At 40.4% G+C, this 13214-nt stretch overlaps 1 protein-coding gene across 1 annotated transcript in view; it reads right to left on the bottom strand.

The window, feature by feature from the left end:
- Nucleotides 1–3593: 3593 nt before the first annotated feature.
- ece2a (endothelin converting enzyme 2a) overlaps nucleotides 3594–13214 on the bottom strand; it is an 83317-nt gene continuing 73696 nt past the window's right edge. The window contains exon 4 of the mRNA XM_062429018.1: nucleotides 3594–4166. Within this exon, the coding sequence (XP_062285002.1) occupies nucleotides 3876–4166 (291 nt within the window). The 3' untranslated portion in view covers nucleotides 3594–3875. The remainder of the gene's footprint in view (nucleotides 4167–13214) is intronic.

The following is a 13214-nucleotide window of genomic DNA, read 5'->3' on the forward strand; positions in this document are numbered from 1 at the left end:
AGATTTAAGTGGTTAATTTAGTGATTGCAACATTATCATGTAGTTGGAATGATGACCATAATCATCTAAAATTTCCCCTTTAATAATCACCAAAAAAGCTCTGAATTTCAGCTGCATATATTCAGTTCAAACAGGCAGTAGTCCTACAGTGTGTCGTGATTCAGTTGAAACACAAACAGACAAACCGGCAGAGAAAAATCAGAGATGTTTGGTAAAGCATGCAATAGACCTTTTGACTTGCATGAGTTATATCACACACACACACACACACACACACACACCAAAAGCACTCAAGTCAATCTATGCAGGAAGAGAGGGCGGCCTATGCAGACAGAGAGGGCGGTGTGGTGAGAAGAAGAGTGATTGAGAGAGTGAAAGGGAGAGGCAGACAGAGAGACAAGAGAAAGAGAAAAAGGCATTGAGCATGCAGTAGATTAGTGTTGTTGCTGCCCTTGGGCAACAGAGCATGGAGGACAATTAGCAGCAGGAGAGAGAAAAAATTCTGGCTCTTCTATTGTGCACACACATACACACATAAACACAAAGCACTTCATATTAAATCATACCTCAGGTACTTTGATAACAGGTGATCAGCTGAAGAAACGGGACAAAAATTCACAGAAGAGGAAAAGGTTTTGTGTTTAGGAGAAAATGATGACTAAAATTCTCCTGTGTGGGGCCTGTGACCTGCTCTGTGGTTATATAACTTAAGTCCAGTCAAGTTAAATCTCACTGTCGGGGCCTCTGCCATTGCATATCAGTCAGTCCAACAAAGGGAGCAGGGGAAAAAAGTGCTGAATTTCAATATTGACAGAATAGATATTGAAGGCAGAAAGTGTTGGAAATTGCATCACACTTTGGGGGGCGGGGGGCAGAAACCCTGAATGTCTGCATGTTGCAACACATACATCCATCTACACAGACAGCTGAATCCATCAAATGTTGGATATCCCAATGCTGCAGTGTAGCTGACCTCCCGCAACACTGATTGTCAATATCAAACCGACTGCCACTTAAGACTTACATAAGCACCCTCCTGTCATCCTGCCAGGCCGAATAGGTTTTTTAAAAAAAACCCTCCTATTCGGATGGTCAGGGAATTGCACCCATTTCGTCACCACGGAAACCAGACAATAGCCAAACTCTCCAATGGGGTTTACACAGAGACAATACATTGTTGTGATGGAAGATAAAGAGTGTGTGAGATTAAGACCATCGTTGTCTGATAATGATGCATCTTAACATGTGACTGTGCATAACATGAGAATAGGCCAATGTAATTTAAGGGAATGAGAGTGTAGTCATGTCACATTATTGTTTTGTTAGTAGGCAGCTCAAGAATAAAGGACACAAAAAGACTAAAATTCAGAGGATTTTATTCCTTCCAAACACAGAACAAGGGACTCAAGTGCAACCAAAATAACTGTGAATTTTGAGATTGAAATGAAAGTCTTCACCTGAAAAACTATAGTCGACAAAACTTTTTTAAATGGTCGGCACAGAGATCTAGTAAAAGAGATACTCAGAATTTAAAGATTGTGGAGGGCGGTGTCTCTATTATCTTTTCTTTCCAAGAAAAGCATAACAACAAAAGTGTAAGTATTGGATTAGATTAAATTAAATTAAATGTTTATCTGTGCTACCTATGTATGTAGTATTTTTTGTCTGTGTGGGAGCAGGATGCTGTCAGGGTTTAATGATAACATTTGTTTTGACTGGGGGAAGTTTACACTCCAGCAAACCTCAAAAAACGTTATCCAAATTAGCGTTACATTTGCCAAACACATCAGTCAGTCCTCATCCTGAAGGTTTTTTGTCTTCAAATGTTAGTCAAAGATACTTTTTGAAAATATGAACAAGTATGTAGTAAAGCTAAGCAGCCAAACATGGTTTTTAATAAAACAAAAAGACAAGTCTGATCTTACATTTCTCCTTGTCATACTTCTACTATGTAATGCTAGTCCTAATTGGCTCTATAATGCCATAAAAAAGAAGTTTTGTCTTATTGAAGTTTGTTTTATTTCCCTGTGTTTGTCATCACTCAACTGATGAGAATCCTGAATGCCTTCATGTGTATATATATATATCATGTGCATATGAGCCCCTTTTAAGTTTAAGTTTCTTTTTTTAAAACAAGTCAGCTGGGAACATTAAAAAGTCAATAGGAGACAGACATTTCAACCAACTCATGAAGGTAACATTAGCTGAATTATCTAACTAGAGCACTGGTTGCCAAAGTGGAGTGTGGGCACACCCAGGGGTCCTTGGGAGAGTTAAAGGGGGTCCCCACAAAAAAGGAGTTTCATTTATTTTCACTGTAATTGCATACATAAGTAACACAGTGACAGTAGTATGAATATTTTGGTAATGGGTTTCTTATGCTTTCTGTAATAAAACATCTAAAAGCAAAAAATCTCATCAGATGGGGGTCTGTGGTCTACTTGTGTCAGTTTAGGGGTCCTTGACATGAAAAAGTTTGAGAACCAAAGACCACTGGCTGTTGTTATTTCAACCAACAAAATCACAGTTCATCAGCTAGACGTCTGCTTTCGTCTTATTCAGTCTGAAATCAAGAACACTTCGCTGTTTAAAAGATTTCAGTTTTGAGAGATATTTGGCACTATTAACACTGTAAACTGTACAGGAAAGGAAAGACTGAAAGGCATAACAACAGTAACTATGGGGGGGGGGGGGGGGTGATTTTCACACCAGCAGAAAATCATGGAGAAGAAAGAAGAGCCATCTGAAAAATCACACACCTTTTTTCTCCCCCCCAAGTCTTAAAAATAGGCGGTAATTAGATCTCAGTGGAGAATTAAAAATAAATGATTTCTACTTTATTAATGTGGTCCCCCCTCCAGTCACCAGCCTTCCTGCCTGTCTGCACGGCTGAATCGTTCTCCCTTTCTGGTCTATATTTAAGCAGCAGAGAGCACAGCACCCAAGACTCATCTCGTTTCCTCAACAAATAACACGCAGGGTAAACTGCTACTTCTGTGTACGTGTGTATGTGCCCACATGCAGCGTCAGTGTGCTTGACAGGTGTGTCCAACGCAGCATACCTCCATTAGCAGCTTTTGTCTGCAGACATGGGAAAGATGCAGACAAAACCAACAGAAGGGGAGACTGACTGACATTTTAATAGACTTGACACTGACTTCACATGCAGGCCAGAGCTGCTGTTATGTATAGTGTCTAGACATGCTGGTTTGTCTTGCAAATTGCACAACACTGACAGGCTTGTGCTGCACTACAGAGTGAGACACTGCACAATCTTTTTAATATATAGTGAGACAGAAGCGTTAAGGACACTGCAATATATAATTGTCTTATTACTGATAAAAGTTTCTATCAGGAACTAAACAAGATAAAAAGAAAAAGAGCATCATGGCACAGCAACAAATCATAACACTGGCCATCAGAATACACAGAGACAGTAAAATCTATTAAGTCACAAATATTTAAAACATCACATATATAAAAAGTTTTATAAAAATGTCCATTATATAAGGTGATATGGCAACATATATTGTAAATACTGTGGCTGTAGGCAATGCAGGCAAAATGGTTTCTCATTTGAGTTTCTCAAAAGGTTTTTAAGTACAGCCTCATTATTTTCACATCTCTTCATCGTCAGGGGTAGGATAAGATAAAGATGTGTTGTAATTGTGTTCAACACAATAATTGCCAACTGAGGGGTCAGGCCCCTCAAATGAAACAATCCTCTATACAAAAAAAATAAATGTGCTGTAATACAAAATGTAAGTCTTTCTGTTTTTCTTGATCATACTTCATGCATAAAATGACACCTGAAACAAATAATTATGCCAGCCATAGACACTGTAAATATAACCATGTTGCTAAAATACCTCATCTTACAAGTTAATATTAGACAAGAAGTCTTCCTTATCTTCTGTCTGTGTTGTGGTGATTCTTGGAGGTTGGGATTTGCTGTCCTCCAGTAACTTCTTCTCCAGAGCTGCATCTTCTGGGCTCAGCTTCTCTCCTTTGGTCAACACATACACAAAGTATTCAAAGCCTTCACCATAACTGTACTGTTTAATAGACCAGTTGTACTCAGCGCGAGCATAGAGACATTTCCTGAAGAAAGGCTGGGCAAAGGTAACGGAAACAAACAGTCCACCAGGTTTCAAGCAGCGGCTGATCTGAGAGAAAAACAAATAAATTAAAGAAAAGTATTACAAAACATTACTAAGGACCCACATCATTACAATTCCTACAACCACCATCATTACCTGCAACCTGAGCAGCCAAAATCAGTGAAACATTTGATACTAAGCGTTGTGAAGCTATATTTTGGGAACCAAAACTGCTTCATTATAATTTGAGTTTTAGCATTTGTGGCTGTATTGGCTCTGTCGGTTATGATAAAATTGTTCTTATGGAGTTAATTGCTGACATCTCGAAATGTGGCAACAATATTAAGAACAGGCCTAACGGGGCAACAAGCACCAACAGTCAAGACTATTATTATTATTATTATTATTATTAAGGTTTGGAAGAGCAGACTAAGACCAACCTAGGGGTTTGTTTAAAACCTATATAACAGAATGACCATGCTTTTATGCTCCATCTGTTATGAAACAGATGGGGTTACTTAGGAAAGTAAATTATCATAACCAAAGAAAAAGTTGTGATTAATCTTAGTTTTCCCTAAAGAAAGGCAATTTTGTCTGGGAAGCTTCTAAAATAAATCCAAATCCGAGTCACAAAAAAAAAGTCGTTTTTCATTAAATACCTTTAGATTAAATTCCATTTACGTCATAGCTGGACATTTGTGTTCATCTGTCAAAAACCTAAATCCCACAACTCTGCATCTCTACACACAGGCACATATGCATGGCATTGCTGTTAGTTGGAGCAGACCATAAGCACCAAGCTTTTCAGTCCACAGTACTGTCTGTTCATCCATGCAGTCTGCTAACATGGTGTGACAGCACGAAAACGCTGAGGCTCCCTCCATATGAATAATTGTTGTCCTGGGTCCATCAACATGCATAGTGTGTTGATTGTTTGTGTGAGATACAGAACATCAAGCAAACAAGAGTACACACACACACACACACACACACACACACACACACACACACACACACACACACACACACACACACACACACACACACACACACACACACACACACACACGAGAATTGAAACAAATACAGGCATGAACAGACACATTCTGGCCACACAGACGTGTGGGAGTGAAGAGAGATTCTGCAGAAGTGAGCAGTGAGCAACAAACCTTTTGACTCTTTGATACAACAAGCATGAAACGGGGTCAACACACATTGTACGAATACATTACTAGATAGTAATTACAAGGATACAGTAGATTAAAGGGAAGAAGTTGGTATAAACATGCTAATAACTCATTTTTAGAGGTGTGGACTTGAGTCACATGACATAGAATTATGTCAGCCTCAAAGCAAGCATCTGGTGACTTTAGAAAAATATTTGAAATTTGACTTCAACACTGATTTTGACATCACTTGAGGACCTGATATCCTTGATGCCAAAATATTAAAAATAATTTTATAGAGCTGCAATGATTAGTCGATTAATCAATTAGTTGCCAACTATTCAATTAAACACAATCGATTAATTGTTTTAATTATTTTTTTAGAAAACAAGTCAAGGAACAAGTCCAGAACAAATAAATAAATAAACTGAACATTTTCAGGTTTCTGTAATCCTCTGTGAAGACATTTGAAGATGTCACCTTGGGCTTTGGAAAACAGTGATCAACATTTTTCACCATTTTCACTGTATAGACCAAATAACTAGTCTGTTGTCCAATGACCAATGGCATGCTGTGTACAAAAAACTTCTTCAACAACTTCTTCTGACATTTGAGGAACAGTAAATTGAAACTAATGATGTTCTTTGACAGCTGTGGATTAAGCTAACATAAGCTACAAGCTAAAATGTTAAGCCATTCACTGATGAAGACCATTAGCATGTTAGCTCTTGAAAAAGCTTGAAGAATAATAATTTAAATTAAAATAACCAAGTATACTAAGTATATAAATAATCAAGTATTTTAAGGCATTTTAAGGCAACTATAAACATTTACAAAACTGATCTCGAGACATACAGAATTGACAAAATCATTATTAATGTAATACTCTTTCGCTTGGCTGATTCATGAAGCTGTATGTCATTTACCATATATAAACACAGTACATGGATGCACAGTGAGAAGCTTTTGCATGGTCTCTGTGGATGGATCCATGCCCTGGATTTGAAGGCATATAGGAGCTAATGCAGGCTCACGTGTGACTGTGGTGAAAGCTTGGATGGTAATGTCATGCAGCCAGGCCGGAGTAGTTGTGGTCTCTAAAGTAAGCTGTGACAGAACACTGTGGCTCCCCCCTCACACTGTCCTGGGGTCCTTGGAGAGAAGAGTCGCTCTGAGAAGAGCACGTGTATCCTGCTCTTCTAACATGATTCATCTCCACCAGCAAGCAGCCTGAACATGAATTATTCACTCTCCACTGTGACATGGAGAAAAAGCGAGAGGAAGGCTGGATGGGTCGTTCCATATGGGTTCAAATTAGTGATATAATGCAGAGATAAGAGAGCGAGAAGGGAAAGGGGGACGTAGTTTAGGAAGGACCTGATAGAAAATGTCAGAGAGGACACATTAAAGACACAGGAGAATATTTTTTTTTCAAAACCTTGCTTTTTTAAATGTTGTATGTACAGTATATACTGTACTGTACATACAACATGAACAAACTGATTCCTGCATTTGCCCGTCTTGGATGCTGTGTGAAAACAAACAGTTACTGGGAAGAAATGTAATATTAAATACTGTATTTCTTCAGACCAACATTGCTTATGTACATGTGATGAGTGCAGAAGTACATTTGCAAATCGGCTATTTTATGGATCACTCAATATGCTAAGACGACATATTTCCAAAAATACTGAAGATGTTGTGTCCAGTGCAGAGATTCAGTCCACAATATGTTTGCAGGCAAATGTCCCGTGCTACATGGGACTCTGTAGTACCACTGGGTAAGACTGCAAAGGCGTGCAATCTTTCTCAAAATATTACAATGTTCATAAAAGCTGCATACATTTTCCCTGGCTTGTAAAGCTGTTACAGCAACCAGCAGACATGGAGCGACATTATCATTCATTTGGAAGCGTGTTTCTGGCCACCTGATGAAAGTACACCCAGGAATCACTCTGTTAGTTCTGGTTAGGTCTAAACAATTTCTTGAGAAAAATGTTGGAGTCTTACGGTGCTAGTCACTCCACATTTTCCATCAGCGACTTGCTAATGTCATCTGCCAGTCCTGTGCCACTCCCCAGTAAATATGTGAAGCGAAGCAGAGATGGGTCTTAATTCTCTGTTATTTCTGTGCTATACGTGTTAAGGTAATATCAAAAATATTGGCTGGTGCAGGTTAGAAACTAGCATAGCAATTATGTAAAAGGTGACATATTCTGTACCAGTCAGATTACTGGAACTGAAAGTTGAAGTTCAGGTGAAGCCCTCCAGAGCCTTTAGAGGATGAGTCAACTTCCTGACCTCACCCCTTCAGCCATTATTCATGACACTGAGATGTATGGGTGCACACCCTGTGCCTCAGCTGTGTAACCCCAGAGCCTTATGTCACAGGTGACTGGAGGACTGACGTCATTGCAACCCAAGACGACATTCAACTACTGTATAGCAAATGAGTCACTTATAACCATGACTCGCTTGACACCTTTGTTGGCAGTTGGAGGATGGGTTGAATGATAAATAAATTCAGAGATGTTTTGGGTCATTTTATACAAATCGACACATAATCACACATCGTATTACCCCCACCCACTGTATGTGTTTAGAGGATACATTACTGACCCAGATTATCACACTCAGCATGGGGATGTTTGCATAGACAGGAAATCCTTATGAGGAGGAGGATGATATAGTGAGTATGGTGAGTCATATTTTTACACATTCTGTACGTATAACAACACGTGCACAATGACAACCACTCTGGCAGTATACGCTGTAAATCATCCACCCACACATCAGTAGTGGTATTATTATGATAAAGGCTCAACAGTGGCAGGTCTGTTCAGATGTGATGTGGTGCTCAGGACTCTACAGATAAACAAGTGTATTAGTTAAAAAATACAGACGTCATTTATCAGGACATGCAGACATGCTGCAATACAGCCACACATAATACAGTCACATTATGTTTGTGGTTATCTTCTGAAGCAACAGGTGGGTGAGAGCTCACTCACTGGATGTTACACCCAAACACTGGAGTAAGGAACCAGCATCCTTGAAAACACTGAGTCAGTTTTCAGCCCAACCAGTCGCAGTCAGACATCTGTAAGCTGATCCTAAGTGGGCCAGAGGGCTTCTCCAGGAAGAGAGAGGAAACCACTCTCTTGGCACCCATCTTCGCACTCTATCTCAACTGAAACGATTCCCCAACATACACACACACACACACACACACACACACACACACACACACACACACACACACACACACACACACACACACACACACACACACACACACACACACACACACACACACACACACACACACACACACACACACACAGCATCACGGCCTCTCCTGAATTATTTAGTGTGATGGTAGAAGCTTGTGACACTGACCTGACCTGAGTGTAATGCAACAATGAGGTAATATGATGCCTGGAGTTAAATTCCCCATGAGGAATCCTATGTAAAGATGTTGTAACATCAATCATAATACAACTATTCAAGAATTATTATACTGGGGGAAATCTTTCTTTCCCTAATTTCTCTCTACAGGGAGATAAAGCAGCAGTCCAATATCAGATATACAGTTTTATCATTGGTTTCAGTGGCTTGTTCAAACAAAACTCCACAGGGTGAATGCACTGCTAACACAGAGACTTGAACCTGCGTCCCATGACTGACCAGTGTTCCTCCTTTCAATTTACTGTGTTCACCAGAAACACTGACTACACTGAAAATGTGTAATTTCACTCAACACATCAAATTTACAAGCTTTATGACAGACTGCATTTGGTATTTTTGGCTTTAAGTGCAGCTAAATAAACATGTAGAGTAGTGGTTCCTAACTTGTCTATCCTCATGGTCCAAATCTCCCTCAGACATTAGTTATTCACTTATTCAGTTAATGTCCATCGATCTATTCCACCTGCCACTGGATTCAAATTTAGGAAGAGGAGGAAACGGTGCCTACTGTGGCACCATTCAATTTTATTACACAAAATGAACATTTTTAAAAAGTGCAAAGGGGTCTTAAAAAAAACTAAAATTAGAAAACACTTTTTTGCACTTCCACTGAAGTTAATCTAGGCTTACTATTTATATTAAAACTCTGTTGGGAACCATTTATCTAAAGTTTTAACTTTTTACCTTTCTCCATGCAGCTTTTCTGAGAATGATCAGAACACTGTCTGGCCCTTATGTGATCACGTCAATAAGACTTAGTTTGGTAGACCTGCCCCAAACAATCTTGTCTGAACCTTTGAAATATTAACTTTGTATATGTCAATTCAGGTCCCTGCCTGACCTTTCCGCATTAGCCTGTGAGAAGATAAGCTGTCGATCCAAGAAGAATGACATTTCATCTACTGTGTAGCCTCCCTTTTGTCCAGGTGTGTATCCTCAATTTCTCCCATTCATTGCTTTGTCTTCCTGTCCTCACTGAGCCCCAATATTACAGCTCATCCTTTGTTATATCCATTCATTCCTTCATCTCTGAGCTCTGGGTTGCCTAAAGATACTGTACATGAGATAACGGATTCTCTGTGGTGGTCAGATGAGGACAGGGTGGCGTGTGGCCAGATCATCTGCCACTGTGATTTCACTCTGCAGGACCTTCAGGTTACATAATTGGGCTTCATCTGAGATTGAAAAGGTATGTCTGTGGCTCCTGAGGCACTGAGCACAATCACTGTCATCTTTATCAATTCTCTTATATCAAAACCAATCTGTCAGATGATTCATGATTGTTTTTCCACTGTCTTAGACAGTTTAGAGTTGAAATGTCCAAACTACAAAAACCCAATAAATGATGAATTATCTAAGTAGGAGAAACAAAACTGTAACAAAACCACAAACAAGGCACAGGAGTTGAGTTGTGTGTGGTTGCAGTTGTGAAATTATCTTTATCTTGTACCTCCTTGTCTGTTATAAGCAAACTTCACAACTATATTTGAGTTGCTTATTGTTATTTTATGATAAATCTAATTTTGTAGATTAAGGTATGTGTAGGAACGGATTGGAGGGTCAGCAATAATGTCACATAGGTGTATAATGGTCTCACTTATTGGCCAAGTTAAGCCAAGATGATCCCAGAAGCTGCAATTTAGTTACAAAAAGGCACAAATCTAGAGGACAAAAACAAATTACATTCAAACGCATCAGTTGATCAGACCACACAATATTAACCTAATCTGACACATCTCAAACAACAACAAAAAAAAGTATTGTGTAGTGTGATCCTGGCATTAAATGCAGTCAATCCAAAACTTGGTGGACACAAAAGGATCACCTACTAAAAAGTTTTAAATGTCTTTGTTTGTCTACTCTGAACTGATGAAGGAGGCTGTGGTACAGGGGAGGATTAGTGAGGGGCAAGCAGAGATGGATCCTCAGAGTGCATTTGTGTATCTATGTGTGTGTGTGTGTGTGTGTGCGTGTGTGTGCGTGTGTGTGTGTGTTTGCATGCACTCCCCTCTGTGGGTTAAGCACAGGTGATCAGTGGGTGAGACAACAACAGAGTACTATCTCTGGACAACAGACCTTCACGGACAAAACGCTACTGTCTCTTTTTGAGATACTGCAAGCACACACACACACAAACACAGACACACAGACAAAACATACATGCACCAACACTTCAGCATACAAATGGGCACGCATGGGAAGGTAGGTATGTCCATACAGCTCTCCATCGTGCACAGACACGTACATACTTGAACTGGGACAGAGAGAAAAGCAGGGAGGAGGTGCACGTTTTATTTAGGTCATATTTTCATATCATATTTTATAAATTCCCTCCCATCCTCTCTGTGGTTGTTTACTGGTCTCATGTAGCTCCGCAGACCCCCACCTTCCCTGAAGGAATGTGCATTTGAAATCCACAGCCTCTCTTCCTTTGCATTTTACCTCACCCATAGCCTGCAGCCAGGCATGTGGATGGCAAAAACGTGTAAACGACTTGAGGAAAAAAAAAGAGAGTGGGTATGAGGAATGTGGTGGGATAGAGGAGAGGGGAGAGAGAATAAAGATCGGGGGAGGGAGGGGGGTGAGCGAATGAGGTCTCAACGTTGGTCTCCTTACAAAGCAGATCTGCTCTTCCCTCCAGGGGTGCAACAGCCTGCTTTGTTGACTTCATCCTTCCATCCCTGTTTTATCTCCTGTCTTTCTTTTCTTATTTCTCGAAGCTTCTGCCTCGAAGAGCAAGACGCACAAGCTATAGGGCACCATCTGCCTTGAAGACGCTTGATTTTGTGCATGCGCAAGTATGAATTTGCCCTTAGTGACTGGGCTGTTGCTGCACAAGCGAGGCATCTTCCTCAGGATCAAGGGAAATTTAAAAGTGACACAAAAACTAAAATTTGTTCCAAAATTGATTTCAGATAATAGCAGGCTTTTTTATATGATGATGTGCACCATATGCAAAATAACAAAACAAAACCATATGCATGCATCATTTTGATAGCACATATTAATTTATTCAGACCCACAGTGATGGTTAATGGTGGGAACGTGAAAGGAGCGCAGTGCCTCCTCCACTCTGCCCACCCACCTTTCTCCCCCGAATTTCCTCTCCACTGCCCTCCTGTCCTCCCTTCTCCTCACCCAGCTCACACCCCATCTCCTCCGCCCACCCACTGCACGGATAAATTATACATCAGAGACCTTCCCTCCTTTTCTCTCTGCTCCCTCAACATCTATGCACCCTTGCTTTTCTAGGACAAAAATATTGCTTGTACGTGTGTGTGTGTGTACATGTAGATTGTGATCATCTCTGCATTGCTAAAAAGCTGACACTGATTTTAAAAATCAAGATTTCTAGTCTCCTTCCCATTTGTTCTGATGTAAATCTGAGTGCAACTTATGTAAGCTTTTCTGTAATGTGTGCTGTGAAAGAATCGGGTAGCTGTGGGAAGACAACAATATCCAGCCTTTCAAGTTGCATCTCTCCCTCTTGCACTGCATGTTGCCATGGAGACAAAAGTTAAGCAGTGGTCACGGTAACGTATGTAGGTCAGAACGGGACACCGCTCAAAACAAAAACACCAGGCAGCAGAGCAGTGAAACGTGTGCCTTTCTTTGGCAAGGAGACCCAAGAAAGTTTGCAACCAGCAATGCTGACGTGCAAAACAGCTCAAACAACACTGAATGTTCACAGTGCACTGGGATTTGAGGCTTTTTCAGTGTGGCCAGAGTGCCAGAAAAGTCTTTCTCAGCAGCCTAATTAATAGGTTGACTTGAGGTGAAGGTAAGAGTTCAGTGAAGAACATGAGTGACTACTTTTTGACATTAAATGCACCTCAGAAGTGCGTCACTGTGGATGCATTTACAAAGAGTTTTTTCCAACATAAAGAAAACTGAAAGCTTTGGCTTGGACATTTCCCTTAAAATGAGGGAAACTATTGTCTTGAGGCAAATTTTCAAAAGCGTGCCAATACTGTCAGAAGTAATGTTAGCATGTTAGTGTGTGTGCTGTGTGCCCATGCAAGTGCGTGAATCCCTGTCAAACCGATCAGCATCTTCGCATACAGCCACCACATTCTCCCCTCATGGCAATCTGGCACGCCGAGCTAAAATTAAAACCTCCCTTTCTTCTCTTTTCAACAAAAATAACCGTCTCTGGCTTTTATCTCTCCTTTCTTCTTTATCTTTCCACTCCCCCTTACTGCCTACTCACCCTCTCTGCCTTCCCTTTCCATTGGGGACCAGGGTGAGGTTTGCTTTAACTACTGAACTACTTTTCATACCAGCACAGAAAGACAGACACACTTCAGACATACACACCCGCCCACTGTCACGCTCCCAGAATCCCTGCACTGCCTTTCAAGCCTGTACTCCCAAGCATGTGTGTGTGTGTGTGTGTGTGTGTGTGTGTGTGTGTGTATGTGCGTTAATTCGTGTTTAATTCTGTAAAGAGTTCTCTAAATGTGTGTGCGTATCCATGGAC

The sequence above is a fragment of the Scomber scombrus genome, chromosome 11 (genome assembly GCF_963691925.1).
Source record: "Scomber scombrus chromosome 11, fScoSco1.1, whole genome shotgun sequence".
NCBI lineage: Eukaryota > Metazoa > Chordata > Actinopteri > Scombriformes > Scombridae > Scomber > Scomber scombrus.